At 52.2% G+C, this 26,500-nt stretch overlaps 1 protein-coding gene across 16 annotated transcripts in view; it reads right to left on the bottom strand.

Annotated features, from left to right (window-relative positions):
• The window catches only part of PPP6R2 (protein phosphatase 6 regulatory subunit 2), a 155,174-nt gene that overhangs the window by 57,356 nt on the left and 71,318 nt on the right, over positions 1-26,500 (bottom strand). For all 16 annotated transcript variants that reach the window (XR_008308880.1, XR_008308873.1, XR_008308874.1 and 13 more), the window contains exons 13-17: positions 22,997-23,112; positions 21,874-21,959; positions 21,513-21,593; positions 20,523-20,620; positions 1,799-1,856 (exon numbers count right to left, since the gene is read on the bottom strand). Coding sequence is in view for 6 of the 16 variants with exons in the window: in XM_053257246.1 (XP_053113221.1) it covers positions 1,799-1,856; positions 20,523-20,620; positions 21,513-21,593; positions 21,874-21,959; positions 22,997-23,112 (439 nt within the window). In the remaining 10 variants the exon portion in view is untranslated. The remainder of the gene's footprint in view (positions 1-1,798; positions 1,857-20,522; positions 20,621-21,512; positions 21,594-21,873; positions 21,960-22,996; positions 23,113-26,500) is intronic.

Here is a 26,500-nt window from a genome sequence, read left to right as displayed (position 1 = left end):
GAAGCACGGAGCCGTCCCAACCTCATTTTGAAGCAGCAGGCTACAGCTAGCCAGCCCTCTTCCCTCCTCTTGTTTGACCCGCAGCAGACGGGTGGGGGACAGCTCCTCTGGCCGGGCTGTGAACCGGCGCCCGCTCATAGCAGAGGCAGGAGACGGTGGCTCTGAGAAGGAGTGGGGGGGGGGGCGCCTCCTAGGGCACATCTGAGCAAGTCTCTTTTTAACAAACCTACCTCTTGATGGAGAGACCAGAGAGGACCCCAGAGTCCTGGAGCACTGCAGGGCAACAAGTCGGGCAAAAGGGAGGATTATTCCTGGGGCTTCTCATGCCTTGGAACCAACCCTTGCAGAGGTGGTTGCTTCAGCAAACTCAGACATGCCCTTAACACTTCTCTGCTCTGTGCCACACAACTGGAAGCAGTCAAGAAGAGAGCCAGAGCCAGAGCCTCCCTCCCACGGCTACCCCACATGTTGTTCTTGTCTAGAGGACCCTCTGGGGATCACTGGCAGTGCCACAGGGACAGGCCTTCTACTGAGTTGGACCTCTGGCCCATGGAGCTCAGCACTGCCACCTCTCTGTGGCAGGGAGTTCTCGGGGTGGGGGGGTTCCAAGATGGGCAGTTGTGCTCTTCAGTACTGCCATATGACTGATTTGCTAAGAAAGGACTCAAATGGGATCCTCTGAATGATGGTGCATTTTTCCATCGTCTTGGGTTTTGCAGATACGGCCTGATACGCTGAGTAAAGGCTGTGCATGGGGAACGCTTCTGTGGGTGCACGAGGAAAGGGACCTTTTGCACTGGTCCCCTCTTCCCTCTGCAGCTGCCCAGACCTCCCCAAAAAACATAACTGAAGGTCCCTTAACTCCCAGGGATGCGTTTTTGGAAGGCCCAGCAGCTGCCGGGGGGGGCGGGGGGCGGGTTGCTGGAAGCCACCCGCTCTGGGCACAGAAGTCTTGTCCACAGGCAGCTCTTATTCAGTACCTTGGGAACGGGGGACCATGTGGTCAACGGCCCTAAGCAATGACAGAAAGGCTATTGTGGGCCGGCAGTGGCAGCATCTGCACCTTCTGCCATTGCCAACGACGGTGAGCAGCCCCGCACTTGGTGGTGTGGATTCACAGTTGAAGCTGTTGCAGAGCGAGCCAGACCTCACGGGTCCATCTTGCCCAGGATCGTCCACACTGGCCCGCCGTGCTCCAACTGTATGCTGAGAAGAAGGCCCTTGCCCCACCTCCACCCACCTGGAGATGCAGCCAGGCACTGGATTGAGAGACCCACCAAAAACCTCCCAGTTCCCTTCCTGGCAGCGCCCTACCAAGTTGAGGTTCTCAACTGGGTCCATACTAGGGACTGACCAGGGCTAAAGGGCCAGCAACGCTCTCCGCAGCCGCTGAGACGGAGGTCCGGGGGCGGGGCGAGGAGGGGAGGGGATGGCTACGCAGCGCTTTGTTTGGCAGATTCTGCCAGGGTGGGGGGGGGGGAAGGGGGCCAAACTGGCCTGCCAGTCACCCAGCTCTACTCAGGAGAAGCAATCAAGGTGCTTCCAGTTTCTGCTTGTGTTTGCTCACCTTCCTCCTCCTCCGCAGGGTTCTGCAAGGATGACAAAGGCTGGAGCCAATTTGGGAAGAGCCGCTGCATTGCTGGAGACCGTTTCAAAAGGGTATTTCTGGGCAGGAACCACCTGCAGCCCCTCCCTGCTGGCTTCTCCCAGGGTTGCACTTCTGGTTGCCACGGACAACAGTTTGGGGGGAGCTCTGCATTCAGAAACCCCACCCCCCCCCCCCCGAACAGCTACTTACACTTTCATCGTCTGCATCAATCGTGAAGTTGATCTCCGCAATTCTGTCAAAAGGTGCACTGGAAGAAGGAGGGGGAAAGCCCATAAAGGGTGGAGGTGAGGGTGGGAGAGCAGGGCCCATGACACCTTGACCGGCACATGCGCACGCGTGTGCACACACACACACACACACACACACACACACACACACCCTTTCCAAAGGCTGCCAGAAGTTAAACTCTGCAGTTAAACACACACACACACACTCCTAATATTATACTGCCTCTATATAAGTCTATAGAGAAGACCACTTTCGGAGTACTTTGTACAGTTCTGGTTACCATATCTCCAAGAAGATATTGTAGAACTGGAGAAGGTTCAAGAAGAGGACAACCAAAATAACCAGGGCAGGGGTGTAACTATCATAGGGCAAGGGGAGACAGTTGTCTGGGGGCCCACTGCCTTGGGGGGGGGGTCCCCAGAGGCAAGTCACATGACTGACTCCCCCAGCCGTGCAGCCACCCGGGCTTCCTTCAGTTGTATTTATCCTCCGAAATTGATGTCGGTGTTAAGACCTGGAGCTACCAGAACAGCGTGTCTTTCTCTAGTACCATTACATGACTTGCATCGTCCACAATTTACAAAGCCTTTTTAAAAATAACTTAGGATGATGTTCTATTGTGGCACATAGGTGTTATATATATGAGTGTGTGTGTGTGTATTACTATGCTTTTTGTTACCACTATTCAGCCTCATTTAAGATTTCTTTACTTCATGAGCTGAGCTTCGGGGGGGGGGGGGGGGCGGCATTTTAAAATCTTGTCTCTGGGCCCACTCCCACCTTGCTATGTCCCTGAACCAGGGGCCTGGAAGACATTCCTTATAGAGGCAAGGCTACGGCATCTGGGGCTTTTAGTTTAAGAAAAAGGCGACTGAAGGGGAGACATAGTAGAGCTTTATAAAACCAGGCATGAAGTAGAGAGTGGACAGAGAACATTTTCTCCCGCTCTCACACCACTAGAACCAGGAACCATCCCAGCAAACTGACGGCCAGGAAAATTAGGAACAAGGAAAGCCTTTCCCCCACACAGTGCACAATGGAGTTCTCTGCCAGGGGATGCAGTGATGGCCACCAGCTGGGATGGCTTTAAAAAGGGCTTAGCCAAGTTCACAGAGGACAGGCCTATCAGTGGCTGCTAGTCTGGATGGCTCCGTGCTACTGCCAAGTTCACAGGTGGGATACCTCTGGGTCCCAGTTGCCTTCACTTCCTAGTTGTGGGCTTCCCAGAGGCATCTGGTGGGCCACTTTGTGAAACAGGATGCTGGACTAGATGGGCCTGATCCAGCAGCAGGGCTGTTCTGAGGTCCTTACACTTTTCTCAGGGAAGCCTATGTTTCTCCACTATACCCTGTGGCGAGACTGATCAACCCAGCAAGCTCACCCCAGGAAGCTGATATTGCTTTTACGTTCTGTCAATGCTCAGGAAGCTTTAATAAAGCCATGAAGACATAGCAACAATAAAAGCAGAGAGCAAAACAGAAGAACGGAGCGTTGGTTACTCACCGTGAAGGCTTCTTCTGGTTGCCGCTGTCAAGGCCATCTCTGTGGGTTATCCTCGTCACGTGCTCCAAGGGCAGGACTTATGTTAATTAGCTAAAGGAAGCCAAGTCGGAAGAGCCAAGAAGACAACAGAAGAAAGGTAAATACAGTATTAAAAGTGCAGGGCTGAGGCTAGGTATTATGCGTGGGCCTCAAGAACGACTCCCCCAGATGTAGCCGAGAGCAAGAAGGGAGGGCCGAGATGGCCTTGACAGTGGCAACCAGAAGAAGCCTTCATGGTGAGTAATCAACGCTCCATTCTAGTTGCCGCTATCAAGGCCATCTCTGTGGGACATACCAAAGCTGTATGTCTTGTGGGAGGGCTGCTCTCAGACTATTCCTGGGGAAGTACGCTCTGGAGGACACGTCGGCCAAAGGCTGCCTGGGCAGAGGCAAAGGTGTCCAACTTATAGTGCCGAGTGAAGGTTGATGGGTTCTTCCACGTGGTGGCCTTGCAGATTTCGTGCAGGGGAGCATTAGTAAAGAATGCAGCGGAGGTCACCACTGCTCTAGTGGAGTGGGCAGTGATCCTTGCTGGGGGCCTTAGCTTCTGGGTTTCGTATGCTGTGGCAATGCATGCCCTAATCCACCTGGCAATTGTGGCGGAATTGACCGCCTCTCCCATAGAGGTAGGAAGATAGGAAACGAACATAGAGTCTGATTTATAAAATGGCGCTGTTCTATTGATGTAGGTCTTTAAGCAGCGTTTGACTTTGAGCTTATGCCATAACTTTTCCTGCGCATGCACCGGGTGTGGACAGAAGGTGGGCAGGAACACATCTTGGGCAAGGTGGAATGGAGGTAGGACCTTGGGCCTGAAAAAGGGGTCCAGAATTAGCCTGACTGAGTCCTCAGCAAATACGCAGAAGGATCTATGCACTGAAAGGGCTCGTAATTTGGAGACCCGTCTGGCAGAGGTGACCGCTACCAGGATGGCCAGCTTGAAGGATAGTAGCTTTAGGGGAATTGACTTGATTGGCTCAAAGGGGGCCAGCTGGAGTGCCCTAAGGACTGTGTGTAGGTTACAGGATGGAAAACGATGCGAGGTCGGTGGAGATAGTAGAGTAGCCACTCGCAGGAAGCGCTTGAGCAGGGGATGGAGAGTCTGCCTTGAGCGAGAATGCCCAGAGATAAGGCCAACTAGGGAAGCGGCTTGTCTCTTTAGCGTGTTGGGCTTAAGGCCCTTCTCCAGGCCCTCCTGGAGGAATTGCAAAAGATGTGTCATGGATGCTTTCCCCTTACGGACGTGATGGCGGGTTGACCAGCGAAAAAATGCTCTCCACGTGCATTGATAAATTCTGTTAGTGGAGTCTCTGCGTGATGCTAGAATTGTGGAAGTGACGTTGTGAGGGAGGCCTTCACGTTCTAGGATCCGCCGCTCAGTCTTCACCCGGCTAGCTGAAATCAGCCGGGGTTCGGGTGATGCACCGGCCCCTGCGAGAGCAGATCCTGAGACATTGGGAGCGGCCAGGGTTTTGCGATGCTGAGGTGTAGCAGCTCAGCGAACCAGTGGCGGCACGGCCAGTGAGGGGCCACAAGAATCACCTCGGCTTGTAGGGTTCTGACACGGCGTAGGATGCGGGCTAGGAGCAGAATTAGGGGGAAAGCGTAGAGGAGGCCGGTTGGCCAATTTGCAGACAGGGCATCGGTGTCTTCTGCTGTGGGGCACGGGAACAGTGAGATGAACCTCGGCAGCTTCACGTTGAGAGCAGTTGCGAAGAGGTCTACAACTGGATTCCCCCACCTGCGTGCCAACTGATAAAAGACTTGGGGATTTAGCGACCATTCGCCCGGCAGGAGGTCCTCCCGACTGAGCCAGTCCACCAGGGCGTTGAGGTTTCCCTTGACATGATGTGCCATGATGGATGATAAGTGCCTCTCCGCCCATGAGAGCAGCAAGGACGCATCCTGGTGCAGGGACTTGGAGCGGGTGCCCCCGTCTGTTCACATGGGCCTTTGCAGTTGTGTTGTCCGTCTTCATGAGGACATCCTTCCCCTGAATTGTGGAGCGGAAGTTGAGAAGTGCTAGGCGGATGGCTCGCAGCTCTAGCCAGTTGATAGAGTGCTGTTTCTCTGCCTGAGACCACTTTCCCTGTGCTGAGAGATGAAGGCAGTGGGCTCCCCAGCCCCTTGTGCTGGCATCCGTGTGACGATGAGATGCGGACACTCCAGAAAGAGCTTCCCCTTGAGGACATTCAGGGGAGAGAGCCACCAGCGAAGGGAGAGCCTCACTTGAGGGGGCAACATCAGGAGGAGGTGTCGCTTCAAGGAGATAGCGGACTGGTAGGGTAGGAGGAACCACTGTAAGTCTCTGAGATGGAACCTTGCCCATGGGACAGATTCGAGCGTGGCAACCATGAAGCCCAGTATTCTTGTGAGGGACATCAGGGAAGCCCTGGGAGAGGCCAGGACCTGTTGGATTTCCTCGACAAGAATGAGGAATCTGTCCCAAGGGAGGAGGAGGTACCCCTGGCAGGTGTCGATTATGACTCCCAGATGACTAAGCCAGTGGGAGGGAGTCAGTTGGCTTTTCTTGAAGTTGATAATAAAGCCGTGGTGGCTTAGGGTGCGGAGCGTGGTCTGCAGGTCTGAGTTCGCTGAAGCTTCGGAACGTGATTGCAGGAGCAGGTTGTCTAAGCAGGCAAAGGCCCGGATCCCCTGGAGGTGAAGGGAGGCCATCAGAGAAGCCAGGACCTTGGTAAATACCCTCGGGGCCAATGAGAGCCCGAAGGGGAGGGTGGAGTATTGCTAGTCCACTCACGCGTACTTGAAGCGAAGAAGGGACCTGCTGTCGGGGTGGATCGGGATATGGAGATACGCTTCCTCGAGGTCCACTGAGGAGAGCAGGTCCTCAGGTAGAAGGGACTCTATGATGGCCCTGAGGGATTCCATCCTGAATTTGGTGTAGCGCACCCACTTATTTACGTATTTTAGGTCCAGAACCGCTCTGGTAGAGCCATCCCGTTTGGGGACGGTGAACAGAATAAACGCCACTCCCCACCTGATCTTGAGGGACCAATTCCACGGCTCCGATATCCAGAAGGTGTTGAATGGCCAGGGCCAGTTTTGAGTGTTTCGAAGTAGAGCTTGAGCGTGGAGTTGGGAGGAACCGGGGGGGGGGGGAGCCGTTCAGCTCTATTCTGTACCGTTCAGCTCTATTCTGTATCCGTGCTCGATGAGGTTGAGCACCCATCTGTCGAGGTGGTTTGCTCCCAAGTGTGGAGAAATCGCGAGAGGCGGCCCCCGAGAGGCTCCCCTCGCGAGTCAGAACTGTTGTTTGGTGGGCTTGGACTGAGGATGAGATTGCCTGTTTCCGGAGTTCCTGGGAGGGAAGCGTTGCCGGTTCCAGGTAGTCCTCTGAGGTCTGAAGTCCCTGTCTCAGCCCCTGAAGAAGTGGCGGGAGGTACGAAAGGGCTGAGAAGGCTTTCTAAACGTTGGCTTGTCCTGCTTGCGTGAAGCAGAGGGCATAGTCTTGCGTTTATGGGTTGATTCCACCAGGACCTCCTTGAGGGCCCCGTCCCCGAATAGCTTGTTGGCATCATAGGGGACCATAGTAAGGTTGGCCTTGGAGGTGGTGTCAGCCTGCCAGCTCTTCAGCCATAGGTGTCTCCTCCCCACAACAGATGCAGCAGAAGCTCTGGATGAGAATTTAATCGCATTGAGTGTGGCATCTGACACGAAGGCTTGTGCTTTCTGGAGTTTGACCAGCTGCTGTTTAAGGTGGATAGGGTCAGTGGGGGTGTTGTTAAGAAGGTCATCAAGCCATAGCAGGCTGGCTCTAGTTGCCATAGATGCTGCCGCTGAGGCTCTGGTACCAAATGATGAGTTGTCGTGCACCCGCCTAAAAGCCAGCTCGGCTTTCTTGTCAGCTTGGTCCTTTAGAGATGCTTCACCATCCCTGGGGAGCAAGGAATTCGAAACCAGTTGAGCTACCGGGGCATCTGTGTTTGGTGTCTTCAGAAGTGCTGCCAGTTCCTGTTGGAGAGAGTAAAAGCGGGCCGCTGCCGCCATAGGCTTACGTACCAACGCAGGCAATGCCCATTCTTCCTTAATGCTTTCAGTAAAACATTCTGGCAAGGGGAGAAGCATATCTTTAGGCCTCACCTTGGGAAAGACCATATCCCCTTAGAGGTAGGGGTAGAGTCAGGTTGTATCTTGGACTGGAGGCCAATGGTGGTGAGGACTTTGGTCATTAATGGGTTAAAGTCCTCGGAAGCAAACAGGCGCTGGGACGTGCTAGCGGGCTCGGGCCCCTCACCCCCGGACCATTCACCATCCTCTTTATCTACAGGGACCTGTGCTGCCTGTCCCTCCTCACTCAATTCTGCTTGGACCTCCTCCAAATCGCAGTCCACTCCAGAACCCCAGGGGTTAGCATACTGGAGTGGGAAAACAGGTCTCTTTCTTAAAGGGTTTGGGTCCCCAGAGTCCTGGTCAGAAAGTTCAGAGGAATGAGCCCTGGTAGCCTGACTGGAAGGGGCCTTAGATTTTTTTGAGGAGTGTTTCTTTTTCTTTTTCACCTTTTGTGGGGAGGGAGAGTGTGGGCTGGAATCGGAGGATTCCTCTGAAGAGGAGGAGCCATGTTTGCACTTTCTGGGCCTCTTTTTGCGTTTGGGCGGGCACAGTTGCAGGACAGTGCCCACCATGGAGTTCTTGATCCACGCTTGCCATTCGGGGGGCATGGCAGTGGGAAGGCTGGAAGGCGCCAGGCTAGAAGAAGAGGGACCCCCTGTTTGGGCAGAGCTCACCACGTTTTGCAGCATTGGGGCAGTGGGAACATCCTCTGAGGGAGCTGTAGTCTTGGCGCCCCTTTCAGCACGGCCTGGGCTGGAGCAGATGCGCCCACCTCCATAGCAGTTCTAGTGGAGATAGCCCTGGTCCCTCTCTGCGTGGGTGGGGGTCCAGGCAGCCGCGAAATGGCCCTGCTGCAAAGAACCCGGGGGGAGAAGGTCTCCGCCATCTCTCCTGGGTCTGAGGAGGAGCTTGGGGCCACTTCCTTGCACGTTCCGGTGCCCAAAGGCGGGAGACGCGCTGTGGCTGAGTCAGGCGCCTTGCCGGACGACTCTCTGGTAGCCGGCAAGGACGCTGGAGGGAGCGGAGATCCGGGCGCTCTGGTGCCCTCAGGGAAGGAGGGATGCGGTTTGCCGGCAGGAACGCATACGTTTAAGCTTGTTCCTGGGAGCTCCATGCGGGGGGGGGGGGGGAGGGGAGGGGGGGAGGCAGAGCAGAGGAAAGATCCTTTTTTTTTTGTATAGAGAGTCCACTTTTGTACACGCTTTACACATACGATTGTGTTCCCAATTACCTCAGCAATAGGATTATTAAGTATGCAGACGACACAGCTGTGGTTGGTCTGATTACTGCTGGAGAAGGGGAGTCGGCCTATAGGAAGGAGGTGGAGAGGCTGACAGAGTGGTGTAGGGAGAATAACTTATTCCTCAATTTAAAGAAAACAAAGGAGATCATTGTGGATTTCAGGAAATGCAAACTGGATTTCCAGCCACTCATTATTGAAGGGATTTGTGTGGAACGGGTTTCGGTGTTTAGATTTCTGGGAATAGAGCTGAGAGATGACCTGACATGGGGAGCAAACACCAAAGATCTGGTGAAGAGAGCACAGCAGAGATTATACTTCTTGAGAGTTCTCCGGAGGACTAATCTCTCAAGTAATCTATTGTTGGTGTTTTATCGCTGTGCTATAGAGAGTGTGTTGACTTATGGGATCTGTGTGTGGTTTGGGAGTTGTACAGCCAGAGAAAGAACACTGCTGTCCAAGGTTGTTAAGACTGCGGAGAAAATAATTGGGTGTACTCTTCCTACCTTAGATCAAATCTATGCCACTAGGTGTTATAATAAAGCTGTAGAGATAGCGCAGGATCCCACGCACCCTGGAAATGATCTCTTTCAGCTTCTGCCTTTGAGAAGGAGGTATAGGGTCTTAAAGACCAGGACCAGCCGCTTGAGAAGTAGCTTCTACCCAAAAGCGGTCTCAGCTTTGAACGCAGCAAAACACAGCTTCTGAGGGGTTTTTTGTATTTAGCTTTTAGAGTTTTTTTAGTGGGTTTTTAGTGGGTTCATGGGAGGGGGGCGTATGGGTATATGTTTAGATTATTCTTGTTAGGTCCTGTAGTAGTGGTTGTAGATTCTTTTCAATCTCGTTGTTCTGCACAGGACAATGACAATAAAGATCTATCTATCTATCTATCTATCTATCGGAGGGGGCAGCGGAGGCCAGAGGAGAGAAGGAAGGCTAAAGGCAGCAAGAAGGGCTAGAAATGGAGAGAAAAAACGCTGAAGAGGTCAGAGAGAAGAGGAAGCCTGCCTGGAGCTACGCAGGACTTGAAGAACTGGGCAGGGTCATCCTCCTCGGCCCGGGTCTTTCCTTTAGCTAATTAACATAAGTCCTGCCCCTGGAGCACGTGACGATGATAACCCACAGGGATGGCCTTGATAGCGGCAACTAGAATGAAAACATGCAGCCACAGCATATAGAGAGGAGCAGAAACGAAGCTCCTGATTAAGGCAGCCCCAAAGGACAGGGGATCAGTCTTCCAGGAGAGCCCCCCAGGGGAAGTGATGTCCCCAGAAGGCCCCTTATCAGAGGAGAGTCCTCCATCTTAACCTGCAGGCAGGAGGATGCAGGAGCAGGCATGCCAGCAGATACCTGTGCACATAAGAACAGCCCTGCTGGATCAGGTCCAAGGAAGGCCATCCAGCCCACCGGATCCTTCTGAGAAACCCACAAGCAAGAATGGAAGGGGGCAGGCCCTCAATCTTGCTGTTGCTCCCTGCAACTGGTATTTAGAAGCATCCTGCCTACAGCCATCAGAGTAGTAGCCATTGATCGACCTGACCTCCATGAATTTGTCTAGGCCTCTTTTAAAGCCATCCCACTTAGTGGCCACCCCCACATCCCATGACAGAGAATTCCACAGGTTTTGCTGTTTTTACACAGGTGCTGGGTAAAATAGTACTTCCTCTTGTCGGCCCTAAATTTCCTGACCTTCAGATTCATGGGGTGACTCCTGGTTCCAGTGCGGTGAGAGAGGGAGACAGATTTCTCTCTGTCCACTCTCTCTACTCCATGCATAATTTTATACATATCTATCATGTCTCCCCTTAGTCACCTCTTTTCCAAGGTAAAGAGCCCCAGATGCTGTAGCCTTGCATCATATGTAAGGTGGCTCCAGGCCCCTGATTATTTTACCTTCTTCTGCACCTTTCCCAGTTCTACAATATCTTTATTCAGATATGGTGATCAGAATGGCAAGCAGTACAAATGTACACCATAGCACATCAAAGATTTGCATTATAATATTAGCATTTTAATTTTCTAATGAATAATTCCTAATGATCCCTAGCATGGAATTTGCCTTTTTCACAGCTGCCGTGCACTCAGTCAACTCTTTCAACGAGCTGTCCACCATGACCCCAAGTTCTCTCTCCTGGTCAGTCACGGACAGCTCAGATCCCATCAGCGTATATGTGAAGTTGTGGGGTTTTCCCCCAATATACATCACTTTATACTTGTTTGCATTGAACCGCATTTGCCATTTTGTGAAAGCATGGAACTCTTCTGACATCCAACACATCTGTGTTGGACTTCCTTGACAATGCTCCACTCGCATATAAGCTGAATTGGATCACACTACGATCACTAATCCCCTAATGGTTCTACAACTCTGACATCTCGCACCAGGTCCTGGGCACTACTCAGGATGAAGTCCAAGGTCGCCTTCTCTGGTGGGTTCCATGGCCAACTGTTCCAAGGCACAGTCATTTAGCATGTCTAGAAATCTCGTCTCTCTGTTATTACTCACACATGAATTTGTCCACTCTATGTGAGGGTAATCAAAGTCACCCATTATTACAGCTCTGTCTCTCTTTCACCCCTCTCTGATTTGCTTCTCCTACTCCAGGTCACTCTCAGCATTTTGATCCAGAGGGCGATAGCACATCCCTAATAACACATTTCCTTTCAGTCCTCGGATTGTTACCCATAATGATTCTGTGGAGGACTCTGGTCCTCCTGGGTTTTTAGCTTGTTGGATTCTATCCTTTCTTCATTACACAGTGCTGCTCTGCCTGCAATCTCCCCCTGCCTATCCTTTCTATAGAGTTTGTATCCAGGAATAGCAGTGTCTCACTGGTTCTCACTGTTCCACGAGGTTTCCCTTATGCCCACTATATCAATGTTTTCATTAGTAACCAAGCACTCCAGCTAACCTATCCTGGCTCAGAGGCGTCTAGCACTGGTATATAAACACCTATACACCAAGTCTCTTACCTGGCGTTGGTGGTGTTGTCTCCCTTACTGTCACTTGACCTTTTTGATGAGCTGTCATGTGTTTGCTTCTGCTCTATTCCCGATTCTACACTGTTCTTTTCTGATTTATTTGAAACATTTGCACCCTCGCACCTTAGGAGATTTTGCTTGCTGAACCAGATACAGACCAGTTCCCATCAGCAATTCCCCAGGCATCATTTTAAAAGCTGCTCTGCAACCTTTTTGATTTTAAGCCCAGCAGTCTGATTCCATAAGAAGAGCCCTGCTGGATCAGGCCCAAGGAGGCCCATCCAGTCCAGCATCCTGTTTCACACACTGGCCCACCAGATGCCTCTGGGGAGCCCACAGGCAAGAGGTGAGGGCATGCCCTCTCACCTGCTCTTGCTCCCCTGCAAATGGTATCCATCTTGGTTCAAGGGAAGCCCGCATGCACATGTGCACCCAAGTTTTTGATGTTCACTCCGTTAATTTTAGATCCCGCTCAGGTTGAATCAGGAATCTCCCACTCTGAATGCAAGTGCACACACACTGCCTTGAGACTGCCACCCAGAACAAAACTCATTCTGCACATAAATGGGGAAAAATGAGAGAGAGCACACACTGCCTGGGGGCCAAACTGTCTGGGGCTTTGCAAGCAAGCATCACCACTCCCAAACAACTGGCCTCCAATGAATACATTTCCACCTTGGTGAGACACGTTTCCACCAGCTGGCTAGCCGGCAGTTGTGCTGCTGTTTTTTTGACACCAAAGCTTTCAAGCAGTCCTCCAAGGCAGCCCCATGTTTAACACACTGCAACAGTCATGGCTAAGTGGGGATTTGAACCCAGGCCCTCCAGCTCAAAGTGACACTAGAAAGATATGGGTTCAAATCCCCACTCAGCCATGCAGCTTTCTGGGTGGCCTTGAGCCAGCCACCATCTCTCCATCTAGCCGACACCTCACAGGGACAATCCTCAACCACAGGACGTCAGGGCTGGAAGGGGCTCTAGAGGTCTTCTAAGACAGCCCCTGCTCAATGCAGGAAATGGCGACAGCATCCCTGACAGATGCCCAACCAGCCTCTGTCTGAAAGGCCCCCAAGGAAGGAGAGCCCAACACTGCCCCACTGACAAACGACTCCTACCCTCTGGAAGTTTTTACTAAGGTCTACCCTAAATCCGCTATCATGTCATTTCAACTCACTGGTTCCAACCCTACTCTCAGGAGCCAAGGAGAACAAGTCCGTGCCTCCCTGGTGACAGCTCTTCAGGTATCTGAACCAGCATTTCGGGGCAGTTCTGGGCTGGGTGGGGGCAAGCCAGCTGAAACGTAACCCAGACAAGATGCAAGTGCTGTCAGCTGGTAAAACTGATCATCGGGCAAATCTGGTCTTGGATGGGCTCACTTCCTACTGAAAGACGCAGTCTGCCACCACATGGACCCAACACTGTCATTGGAGGTGCAGGCAGTGTCTTTTCCCAGCTACAGCTGCTATGCCAGCTGAAACCCTACTTGGAGAAGCTGGACTTGACCTCAGTCACTCAGATGCTTTAGAGACATGCAGATTGGACCACTGCAATGCGCTCTACGTGGGGCTGCCCCTGATGATGGTTTGAAAGTTTCAGCTGGTCCACAATGCTGCCACAAAGACACTTGTGGGCACAAGTCGCTTCGCGAACGTTATATCCATCCTGCAGCAGCTTCACAGGTTACTAGTCTGCTTCTGTGCTGGTTTTGAACTTTAAAGCTCAACACACCTTGGGGCTGGGTACCTGTTGGACCTCATTTACACATATGAACCTGCCAGGACTTCTATTCAGCATCTCACACCCTACTCATGTGCCCGCCACTAGCAGAGATCTAGTTGGTGGGGACTAGAGACAGGGCTTTTTCAGTGGTGGCCCCTCAACATTGGAATGGCCTCCCGGAAAAGCTATGCCATGCTCCCTTTCTCACCACTTCAAAACAGCTAGACACATCTTTTCAGAGGGGCTTTAATGTTTTGTCTGTTGCTTATATCTGGTAGGTTTTAAGCTTTTAACTTTTAAATTTTGTAACTTCTAAATATGATTTTAGCCTGATCTGTAAACTTTAAAAAATTGTTTTATATTTTATCTGTGTTATTAGTTTGGTGAGGTGCCCTGAGCAGTAGTGTACTAGAGGGCGGAGCATAACCACAGGTTACTCACCTGTAACGCTGGTTCTTCTAGCAGTTTTACACCAATGGGCTTTGCACCTGCGCAGAGTCCACGTCAGAATCCAACAAGCTCAATTCTCCTGCTTTTGGCGGGAACCCCGCCCCCAGCTGCTAGATGCGGCTGCACCACTCCCCATCCCCTCAGTCACGGAGTCCGCCTTCAGCAGAGCCCGTGAGGAGGATGGGAGGGTGTGTGAAACTACAGATGGCCACGAGAAGAACCAACGTTACAGGTGAGTAACCTGTCGTTCTTCAACGTGGTCTCCGTGTTTTACACCAATGGGCGCATAACAAGCAAGCACCCAAAGAGGAGGGAGAGGCATGTCCGATACATCACTAGCCACACATATTACGGTCTATGTTGCACATCAACTGAAAATAAATTACAGTACACTCCTGCCAAACACAGCATCATTCCGTGCTTTGGAATCAATTGCATAGTGGTGGATAGAGGAATGTGGGGAGGCCCAAGTGGCTGCCTGGCAAATTATGTCCAAAGGGACAGACCTATCAAAAGCCAACGAGGTAGCCACTGAATGCACCGAAGGTGCCTTAACCATGGGGGCCCGTCATACAGAACAAAAAACGAGGGCGTCCTCCGCCACTCAGCCAACCGCTGGACATAAAGGGACAAAGCCCTCCTCACATCTAGACAATGTAACCTACGCTCCGCATCCGAGGCAGGGTTTTGAAAGAACACTGGGAGAGTAAGGGGCGTGGAGCAGTGAAAGACCGACACCACCTTGGGCAGAAATTGGATATCTGGATGGATGACCACTTTATCTTTATAGAATTGTAAGTAAGGAGGGTCAGCCAGGAGGGCCCACAATTCACTAACCCTCCTGGCAGAGGTTATTGCCACCAAAAAGGCCAACTTCCAGGAAAGCAGATGCGAGTCTACTGAGGCCAAAGGCTCAAAGGGTGGCCACATCAATCCTGCCAGTACAACTGGCAAATCCCAGAATGGTGCCATTACAGGGTCATCTGGGAACACATGGAGGTGGGGGGGAACCTTAAACCAGGAATGTCGACCAGCAGGGGATTTGGCCACCATAGCAGCCAGATACACTTTGAGAGAGGACAACCTGAGGCACGACTCCTTCAAAGACCTCAAATAGGCACAGATATCTGCTACAGCGGGGTTAGCAACATCAAAACCCTCAGAGTTAGCAAAAGCACAGAACCTAGTCCATTTGTGTCCAGAGGACTTTCTAGTGGAGGGCTTTTTGGCTGCCACCAGTAAGTCCATCAGTTCAGGTGGCAGAATGGACTGATCCTCCATGCAGTCAGTATAGTGTCTGGCCCCCATCCTGAGACAATAGGTCTGGACAAGTCGGAAGTCGCACCCATGACTCCCCAGTCTCCTCAGAGTCAGGAACCAAGGCCTCCGGGGCCACCACGGCACTATCAGGATGGCCTGAGAGTGGTCCAGTCTCCGTTTGGTTAAGACCTTGGACAACAATGGGGGAAAACGGGGAAAACAGGTAAAGTAGTTGCCCCGTCCAAAGGTGAGCCAAGGCATCCCCCAGAGAACCCAAGCCCCACAAGCCTCTCGAGCAATACCGAGGACACTGTGTGTTGTCCTGAGAGGCAAACAGATTCAGGGTCAGAAAGCCCCACATGGCAAAGATGTCTTCCAAGACCTGTCTGTTCAGTCTCCACTCATGGGAGACAGTCAAGGACCTGCTCAGGCTGCTTGCCTGGACATTCAGTACCCCCGGTATGTGGACCATCTGCTGGACAACTGAGTACGTAAAGCACCAAATCCACAGTTCCAGGGACAGCAAGGCTCTTGACGACGTACCGCCCTGACGATTCAGGTAGGCTTTCGCCATCGTATTGTCCACCTGGACAGTGACGGCACACCCCACGATTTGGGGCAGAAACCCTTTGTGGGCCAGAAAAATGGCCAACAACTCTAGGTAGTTGATATGATGGGAGCGCTGCTTGGTCGACCAATGCCCGCTCAGGTGGGAACCTTCGAGACAAGCCCCCCATCTGATCTCCGAGGCATCGGCAGAGATCACATGGTGTGGAAGCAGAGCATGAAAGGGTGCCCCTATGGTCAGGTGCAGGAGTTCGGTCCACCAGCTTACCAAAGCACACACCGAGGCTGGAGGCGTTCGCCGGAGGCCTGGAGGATCCCGAAGAGGGTTGAAAGTGTCCAGAAACCACCTCTGGGTGAGACGCATCTGGAAATGCGCCTGGGGCAAGACATAGGTGGTGGCCACCATATGCCCCAAGAGACACTGCACTGAGCGAAGGGCTTGCGGTCCCCTCAAGGAAAACTCCACTGCTCTCCGCTGGAGGGCACGGACCCTCTGCTCTGTTAGAAACACTTTCTCTGATCCTGTATCGAAGATCAGTCCAATAAACTGGAGCCTTCGGGCAGGAACTAGGTTGGACTTCCCGAAACTGATTTCAAGCCCCAAGGATTGCAGGGTTTCGATCAGGGTATCGAGGGTGTGCAGGGTGGACTGCTTCGAGCATGCTAGGACCATCCAATCGTTGAAATAGGGGAGCACTTGCTCCTGTATATAAGTTACTACAGGGGCCAGGCACTTTGTAAAGAAGCGAGGCGCCGTTGTCAGGCCAAAGGGCAGCACCTTGAATTGGTAGGGGAGACCCACTACCTGGAACCTCAGGAAACACCGATACTGTGGCCTGATCCTCACATGATAATAGGCATCCTTGAGGTCGATGGATGCTAACCACATGTCCCTCTCTAGAGCACTTAGGATGTTTGGTACCAATAACATCTGGAAACGTCGGTAGATCAGGTAGTGGACCAGTGCCCGCAAGTCTAGTATTGGCCGCTGGCCCCCATCGGGCTTTGGTACTGCGAAGTATCAGGAATAAAAGCCTTGGCTCTTGGGATCAGTGACCTGCTCCATCGCATCCTTGGAGAGCAGAGCCATCACCTCTGCCTGAAGAGCGAGGGTGGAAGGGGTGGCTACTACCCCGGAGAAAAACACGCTCCCCAGAACTCCAGGGCATAGCCCAGGTTGACCACTGACAGCATCCAATGATCTGATGTCACTTCTGCCCAGCGACCTGAGAAGGGCGCCAAGCAAGTCCAAAAAGGCCCCCAGTCATTGCTTCTTGGGAACGGTACCGATCCGCTGTTTAGAGAACGTGGGCTTGCACATCTGGGTACTGGGTTTGTAACGATGTTGCAGTTTCAAACCCCGAAAGGAACGGTTGTTGAAAAGCAGGCCATTGCTGGTACGGACCCCACCAAGAAACCTTTTGTGATCGAAGAGAAGCCATGGAAAACGACATTGACTTCGCCGTGTTCCGGAGATTTTGCATTTTTTGGAGTGTCTCGTCGGTTTGCTCCGCGAACAGGGACGTGCCCTTGAAAGGAAGGTCCTTGATCCTGGACCAGGCTTCGTAGTGGAGGCCAGAAGACCGCAGCCAGGCATGGCAGTGCAGCACCACGGAGGTGGCCATGACTTTGGCCGCACATTCCGCCGAGTGATGGGCGGAGAAAACCTCCTGCTTGGCTACCTGGACCGCCTCCCGGAGAAAAATCTTTGCTGTTTCCTTCTTATCCGAAGGCAGCAGCTTGAGAAAAGGGCCCACCTTTTCCCAGAGGAACTGGTTTTACCTGGAGTTATATGCCTGGTAATTCATCATGCACAAGTGGAGCACTGAGGCAGAATAAAGACTCCTTCCAAAGGAGTCCAATTTTCCCCCTTCTCTATTGGAGGGGGTCGATTCGCCATGGCCCATAGACTGCTGTAGGGAAGCCTCCACCATGATAGAGTTCGGCGCCAGGTGGTGCTTTAAAAAGGCTGTTTCCTCCTGGGGGTGCACCCTGTAGAAGCTCTCTAATCGGAGATTTGGTTGCGACAACATAGAGGGTTTTTCCTGGTGCCCTTTCATTATCGCCAGCAGTGCTAAGTTCAAAGGAAAAGCCGCTGGGACCCTCGAAGCAGCGTCAATCATGGCAAAGAGAGGATCCAGTTCCTCCTGGCTTTGGGCCCCAACATCGAGCTCCAACACAGAGATCATATGTCCACATACGCAGAATAGACCTTCAGGTCCTTTGAGGGTGAAGCTGGCTTGGAGTCCAAGTGGACCTCTAAAGGGGAAGACCTGGGAGATGGGGGCTCCAAGTCCTCCGAACTCAAGCCACTCTCACAGTCAGATTTCTCTGCGGCCCCTGGTTTGTGTTCAGTTCCCATCAGGTCTGGTGGGGAGTCTGGTTTATCAGACTGGACCTCTGGTACCGAGCCCGGTACCGCAGAAGCCTGGGTCACTGGTTCAGCAGACTGCAGGGTCACATGTGCCTGAGGTGAGTCATGGCGTCGATCACGATCACAGGGGGAATGAGAGCCCGGCCTCCCCGATGCGTGCGTGGGAGGGGCATGCAAGTCCCAGGCCAACTGATGTGTGTAAAAAGCCCGATCAACCTGGCATCCAGCATTTCGGTAACCTCGGCCATAGTCAGGGTACACAGACTGGATGTCCCCTCGGTATCAATCATAGGAATCCCTGCAATCCAGACCATAAGTACATGCAAGATCCTGCAGGGGTTTGCAGAGGGGACAACTCGACGGTCCCATTCCCTGCCCGCACAGTAGACAGACGAACGATTGTCCGAGTCCCAATGGTGTCTGCGATACCTCAAAGCAAACTGACTACAGTCACCGCAAACCGGAGAGTGGCAGCGCAGTAGCCATGCCACATAGGCTGGAGGATGATAGGGTGAATACGCTGCTTCTACAGACGAGGCACCTTCTGGCTCATCCAACGGTATCAAGCGTTCCCATGTCTCGGAGGTGTCCTGTGCCAGAATAGGGGTAGAGGACATCGTGGCCTTTTTAGGCTTTTTCGCAGCTGGGAGTTCCACACTGGTCCCCGGTTCCACTTTCTTCTTTTGGGGGATTGGGAGGCAGGTGCTGCCCAGCAGGAAGTTCAGGTTGAGACTTGGACCTCTTCTTCTTTTTCAGCCTCAGCAGAGCCGATTTTGCGTCAGGATCAGATAACTGCCTGGGAAGGCTCTCCAGGCACTGTTCGGGCGTGGCCACCACATGCAGCGTAGACAGCGGTTCCGCCATAGAAGACGTCAACACCAGTACCGGTACTGAGGCGTCCACTGCGGCCGATGCCAATTCAGGTCACACCACTGGTATCGAGGTGGCCATTTTCACACCTCCTTTTTTCGATAAGATCTCCAACGAATGGAGAGCTAGATCCCACAGGGCTGTGCGCAAGCGAGAAGCCCGATTCCGTCGAGCCTGCTTTGTGAATTTTTGTCGATGAAGGCAGGCCTCAACAACATGGGACTCCCCCAAGCACAGGAGGCATTCACTGTGCGAGTCCAGGGAGGAAATTTTGGAACCGCAGCAGACACACTGCTTAAAGTTTTTCATACCAGGCATGCACGCCGAGTGGCCAACAGGCCTTTATGCCTCATCCCAGCTGGGACCGAGGCCGAAAGAACAGAAACTGGAAGATAAAATAAAACACAAAGAAGCAAAAACACTACTACGCGAAGAAATTAAACCAAGGAAAGAAGGAAAGACAACAAGGGAAGCAATCTCCACTTGCTGCAGACTACACAATGTTGACTGAAGTGTGGACGACGAAAGACTGAAGGGATGAGGAGTGGCGCAGCCGCATATAGCGGGGTGGGGGCGGGGTTCCCGCCAAAAGCAGGGAAATTGAGCTTGTTAGATTCCAACGTGGACTCTGCAAAGGCGCAAAGCCCATTGGTGTAAAACACAGAGACCATGTCGAAGAAATACTTTTGCACATAATTAAAAGATGGCAATCATATCTCCTCTTAGCCTTCTCTTCTCCAGGTCTTTCAATCATTCCTTGTAGGACTAGGTTCCCAGACTGCTCACCATCTTTGTTTTCCTCCTTTGAACCTGTTCTAGTTCATCAGTTACCTCCTCAACAGGCAGTGCCTAGAACAGAGTATTCCAAGTGAGGTCTGACCAGCATGCAGAATAAAGTGGGAAACTGTGTGTCATGATTAAGACACTGCGCCTGTTACTGAAGCCCAGGATAGCATTCATTTTTTGAGCAGCTACATTACACGGCTGGCTCATGATCAACTTGTGCTCCACCAAAACACCAAGATCTTTTTTGCATGTAGTGCTGTCGAGCCAGGGCTCTTCGAATAAGTTTCATGCTCAACGGAACTGTTTGCAGTTGTGCTTCCACTATCTTGTTTTTCAGAATCTCCCATTACTCTTGGACTCCTTTAGGATTTTAGCCATGGGGTCCCATCTAGTTATTCTCAGAGTTCATTAAAACAAAGCTTGCTTGACATCCAGGGAATACGGCTGACCTCCTCCAGTTTCCCCTCCCCTTGAGATCAGGTTTTCCAAAAGGGCATGATCCCATTCCCCAAGGGTTCCCGCACTGGCACTTCTTCAGTCAAGTGTACTCTGCTGGTAAAGACCAAGATGGCTGCTTGCTCCTCCTTCCACCAGGCAGCTGCCATCCAGGCAGGCCAACCATGTATTGGACTGCCTACTTTCAGCAGAGGGGCACTTCCTGCAGGTGTCCAGTTGGAAGTCACCACCACCCACCACCACCACCACTCTCCTTTTCCTGGGGGCAAAGGAGGGGTTCCTCCCATCCATGGGGGACTAAGAGCCTCCCTTCCTGATCTGCTGAGCCTGGGGTAGCTGAGCGGGAAGGAGAGAAGGGGGAGACTCACTTGATATGGTCATCCTGGTCAGCAAACTCTTCATCATTGAAACCAAACTGATCTGTGAAGTTGGCTGTCATCTGCTGAATCTGGTACTCTGAGAAGGCCTAGGGGAAACCAGCGGGGCAGTAACCATTGTACCAGGGGCCACCTGGTCAGCCCAGTCCAGACAAGGCTCTATGCTGTGCCTCCTCCGCGATTTGGCACCTCTGCAACAAGCCCAGCTCAGACACTCCCCAGGCTGCTCTCAAAGGAGGCTGAGGAGCCACCCAAAGGGCCTCCCTCCAAACTCTCTCTCTCTCTCTCTCTCTCTCTCTCACTCACACACACACACGCATCCCCCTTCCTCACCCAGCAAGAGCACCACTAGACCCAACACCAAGACAGAGACCGTTTGCACCATGTACGTCCTCTGCATGTGGCAGGAAGGCTGTCACAAAAGCCCCGGGGGCGGGGGGAGATGGGAGTCTAAGCATCTCCATTTGCCTTCATTGAGGAAAAAGCCACACTTCTAACCTGTTGGGCTGTGGATATTTGCTAGAAAACCCTCATTCTGCTGGGCAGTCACGAGGCAGCCAGCAGCACCGGCCCCGACTCCCAGGCGGCCCAGAGAGAGTCCCAGGGCTCTGAAGAGTGGCTTGCCTTTCCCCTGCCCAGACAGTGACTCCCAAGCTCAGAAGCAGAGGGAGGTGAGGCCAGCAAGCAGAGGCCTGGCATGGACACAGGCCCAGCCGGCCCATGGAGACCAGGCCCATCTGCCCGGACTGGCGAGGGCTCGGCAGGGTTTCCCTGCAGAATCCACAGGCCCCTGCTGGAGGATGTTCCCTTGGCTGGCATGAGGGGAGTCTGGGCAAGCCCTCCCCAGCCGGCGCCCACCTTGAGCCCTCTCCCGGCAAGACTTTGGTGGCATTCATTCAGAATGCTTCCATATTTCAAAAACATGGCCCACTTGGAAACCGCCAAGAGGCTGCACTGTGCAGGGCCTGTCGAGGGGGTTACCTGCTGGAGAGCTCGCTCACTGGGGAAGGCAGCCTCTGTGTCCTCATCCTCACTGGAAGAGTGTAGGTGGTGGGTGCTCACCTGGAAAGAGAGCCACCATGAACGTCAGCAGGGCAGCCAATAGCACCCCATCCCTGAGAACCGCTCCCCACCTCGGGACTGATGGCCTTCCCAAGGTGGGCTGCCAAGGTCACCCAAGAACCAGCTCCCTCCACTGAGGAGGGAACCCTGATCTCTGCTACCTACGATGGGCGTCTCTGAAGCAAAGCCCTCTCTGCTGGCCACCGCCTCGCCCGGTGCCTGCAAATACAGTCCCAGGCAGGCACTGGCCCCAAGAGCCCCACAGCCATCCTGGACTCACCAAGTCCACCGTGTTCCTCCGGTTGGCCTCCACCAGCGTCTCCTCGACAAAGCTCTCCCACCGCCCTCTGCAATCTTCAGGAAGCCCTACAAGAAAGAGGGCCGTGGGCTAGCCTTTGGGCCTCCAAAGCAAAGTGCCGCACCCTAAGAGAGAGCGCCAGACCCAGAATGGAGCAGAATTCCAGCCTGGCCACACTGGAGACTGGCTGGCCCCCTCCCCGCTGCCCCCCACCTCCAGTTGAGTGGTCCCCAATGACGGGAGAAAGAACTGGCCTCTGTGCAGAATGGAGAGAAAGGACACCGCTTCAGTTCATTGAGAAGATGGGCAAGGGATAGGCGTCTGCAGGAAGTGATCTAGAATTGCTCAGGTAAGGTCCTGGGGTCAATCTCTGGCCTCTTCCAGGATGCCTAGGAAAGCTGGGAAGCTGCTGCCGCCACTTACAGCAGACAGACCCGTGCTCAAACGCAGCAGGAGGCCAATTCGCATGCTCCCATCTATGCCACAAAGCCAGAAGGACAAAAGCTGGCTTCCAGCTCAGCTCACAGCAAAGCCTGACACACTGATGGCCTTCCACCGCCAAGCTTGTCTGTGTGTTCTCAGGGTGTTGCATTTTGAACAGAGGCCCAAAGCCCACCCAGCCACCTTTGTCTCTGGGGCCCAAGGACAGGTTCTGCTGTGGGGAGACCCCACCAACGACCTGCCCCTAAGTGCTATCACAGCCCCACCGGGCTAGCCATGTACCTGGGTAGTTGGAATGGAGGAGTTCCAGACTGCACAGAGCGCAGCACAAACGCCTGGGGCAATAAGATCCTGCCCGTCAATCCAGCCCCCATCTGTCCTCAGCAGATCAGGAAGGGAGCTGGACTTCAGGAGCAGAAGAGGCTCTCCTGGGCCACAGCAAGAGACCAAGAGGGCACCCACCCCCGCACCCCCGCCTTGCCAACTATGACTACCTCCCCTGGGGCCCTTCCTTTAACAAGAGGGGCTGGGAACGAAGCGGAGTCTGTAGGCAAAGGCTCCTCCTTCCAGCCCCATGAACTGAGGAAAAGGAGGAGGGGCCGGGACTGGCACAGCCTGGAGGGCCACTGGGGTGCTCTTCAAGGGCCCCTCCAGCCCCGCTTACCTTTCATGAAGTCCCTGATCTGGGTCTGCACGGGGCCCTTCTCCATATTCTGCACAACCGCGTTGGCAATTCGGGTCAGGTGGCCCATGTTGCCGCGCCTCATTCCGCCTTCTGCCCTGAAAAAGGAAACTGTGAGCAGAAGCCGCAAGCGGGAGCCTCAGAAAGAGCCAACGTGCTTTGGGTGCTTTTGTGGAATGAGGGGAAAATGCCTTTTCTGAAAGCTGCTTTGTAATTACTCTGTTCTCATAGAATGGGAAAGTGTCTTTGCAAAAAGTGTGAGACAGAACTCAGGTTTGCACTGGTCAAGAAATGGTTAATAGAGTCTGCAAGTTGCCTTGCCAAATTGCAAGCTGTAAAGCCATAAATTTGCTGACAAGCTAGAGGGGGAAGAGCCCCCCTTTCCGTGTATCTCCTGAAAAGCAAGAGCCAGCAAAAATAACACCTCAAGGATAAAGGAGGACGGCTTGCTTATCGACATAGAATAAAATGCTTCATTGTACTAAGAGGAATGTTTGTCTAAATAAGCAATGATTATAATATTTGTAATATGACGGACAATGATGTTAACCAATGAAACGATTGGTCCCTCGGGGCTGAATGTTGACGCCCAGCTATGTAATTATGCCAAAGTATAATCACCCAGAACAAAGGCAGCTGCGCGCGACTCTCTGGCAGACCGTTAGGTACAGAGGGAAGCCACCAGCGCTGGTTTTTGGGGTAAAACAATAAAAGGTGATTTTGCTTCTTTCAACCATCTCTGCCGTCTGGTTTATGGTTCTGGGGAATTTGTTGCCCCTCAGGTAACACTTTGGCCACTGGCACGAAGCCCAGCTGGGCCCCCGCACATCTCAGCAGCCCAGTCTTTCAGCGGGGGTGTCTGTGTGGGAGTCACAAAGGAGCAACAGGGCCCGTGTGTCTGTGCGCTCCACACGCACGGGGCAGGGTGTGCGGGTGTGGCAACCAAGGAACTAACTCGGGCCGCTCCTGCACAAGCCCAAGAGCCCACTTGCTGGATTGGACAGTCCGCCATCACCAAGCCTTGGCCTCCAGTGTCCCCCCAGGATGCCCAAGGGGCACTTGGGAGCTGCTCCCTCTAAAGTTCTCTGGCAGACAGCGGAGCCCGCCCCCCCCCCGCCCCCCGTTCGCTCTGAGCTACTCTCACCATTTCCTCAGGGGCTTCTGAGAGGCGGTCGGGGACATGGCGCTGTTCTATCCAGAGGGGTTTGGGCAGGACGAAAGCAACTCCTTCACAGAGTGTGTGGTCTTCTCTCCAAGCCCCTCCATCTTCTTTACCAACACCAAAGGACAGGCAGGCATTGAGGACCAGAGGCATCAAATTCAAATAGGTCCAAAGGCCAAAACCACATCTCACCTTTTTCTCCCAAAACAGTCAACTTCTCCTGAGTCAAACCCAGCAATTCCACCTGACAACACTGAAAGACTCAAGATACCTCCCTGGAAGCACTTCTGCTCCAAAGGCATCTCTGTGCAATTCTACCCTCAGAGCAGAGATTCCTTGGGTGAAATGCCTGAGGGTACTGCAGCCCCAATCGGACAGCGTTGCAGATGGAACTGCCAGGAGTCTCGCACTCCTTCGCTAAGAGCTCACAGTACAAGACCAACATTCTTCATCAACAATCTTAGTGTGTAGTTTGCAAATACACTGCATGTTGCTTTTTCTCAAATGCTCTTTCCAGTTTTTATCTTTTTATAAGGCACCCTCTTTTTTATACATTGTTTACTGAAATGGGCTATCTAAAAATTTGTTTTTATCAACACAAACAGTTTTTTTTTAAGATGAAGAAAGAACCTGTGAAACTGCTTGATTTCTTCCAATTTTTTTTACAAGTTTCCCTGTCTGAAGGAAAAAGGCCTAGACCTCTTGGGTTTCTGTAAATAAGCCCCTGTATTGCTATTAATATTCCCAAACTGCTTCTTGTAAATAAGCCCTGATAAATGAATTGTATTATATTATATTCCCAAAACTTTATTATTGTAAATAAGATTTTGTGGTTGCAAATCCCTGTGCATGGAGAAGGATGGCAGGGTCAAAAGTTCATTCTTGTTTCACTTTTGGTTTAACATTTTGATAGATTTTTTATTTTAGGGGGGGGGAGATTTTAAAAAATGGAGGGAATTTTGTTTAAAAAACTGAGGGAAACAAAAATTGGATGGCTTAAATAACTGTTGGGCCAGAGAAACTGAATATATTGGGGGTGTTTTGAAAGGGAGGGGAGTGAAGTCAACAGAGTCCTGGAAGCCAGAGAAGTGAAGTCTGCTGGAGAGAGTCAGAGCTGAAGGCTGAAGGAGACAGAGAGTCCTGAAAGTCCGTCTGCTGGAGGGAGAACCCCAAAGGAAATCCCCAGGGAGAAAAAGAAGAGCCAGCCTGCACCGAGCCCCAGAGCTGGGCTGGAATCAGAACCACCCAGCAAGCCAGAAGCTGACAAGGAAGCAGAGAGGCCTGAGTAGGGACCAGTAGAGAGTCAAGCAGTAGACCTGTTCAGTTTTTATTTTCCCTGATCTGCTCTGTTAATAACTGTTTTGAATTTCTTTTTTTTTCTTTTGCTGCAAAAGAAAGGATTCAATTGAACCAATTTTTCTAAAAGTAAATTTTCTTTTTTAAAAAAATTAGAAGCTTGTTGATTGTCTCCACCCCACGCCGATAAGCCTTTCCAGGCTACTGAGGTGATTTTTTGTTTTTGAAGGGCTGTTGTAGTGGACCCAGCCATACCAAAGGTCCACTTAGTGGCAGAGGCAAAAAGGGTAGGAAGAATATTATTTTATTTATTTATTATTTATCCAAATAGAGGGCTGTTCCTCCACACCCCGAAGAATTCTTTGCAGGAGGAATCTTATTTTGGTTCCATTTTCTGAAAGGTACCACTAGAACCCAACTCTAAACAGCCACAGAACCCAACAGATGCAGGAGACCAATTTGCTCTCCAGAATCCTGCCCAAGGGCTTTCTGAGCATGTGCTCTTCCGTCAGGAGACAGCAAACCCGAACAGGAATTATGAGAATTCCTTCCAAGAACTGGCGCTAGACGGAGCCGCAGCCTCCCACAAAAATGAACCTCGCTACAAATAAGGCGAAGTCCTCTCCAGAGTGTGCATATCTAATCCATGTTCTTGCAATTATTCAGATGTGGAATTTAATGTGATCTCTCTTATGTTTGTTCTCCAATTCCTTAATCTGAGGAATTGACAAATCTCTAAAGTCCACTTACCCAAGATGTGTCAATTACCAGATAAATGAAAGTTATCACTGCTTTTAAAAATGCCCATAAAAAACTTAACTCCTGGGTAAACCTGAATCTTAAAGAAGAATTCTAATCCCAACCCAAATAAGATCGGAGCATTGGTTCACTTACCGTGAAGGCTTCTTCTGGTTGCTGCAGTCGAGGCCATCTCGATGGGTTATCCCCCTCCCGTGCTCCAAGGCAGGACTATGCTAATTAGCTGAAAGACAGAAGTCTCCAGAGCCTGAGGGGGATGACCCTGCCCA

This window comes from Hemicordylus capensis, chromosome 5 (assembly GCF_027244095.1).
Source record: "Hemicordylus capensis ecotype Gifberg chromosome 5, rHemCap1.1.pri, whole genome shotgun sequence".
In the NCBI taxonomy this organism is placed as follows: domain Eukaryota; kingdom Metazoa; phylum Chordata; class Lepidosauria; order Squamata; family Cordylidae; genus Hemicordylus; species Hemicordylus capensis.
This window is presented reverse-complemented; position numbering and strand designations above follow the sequence as displayed.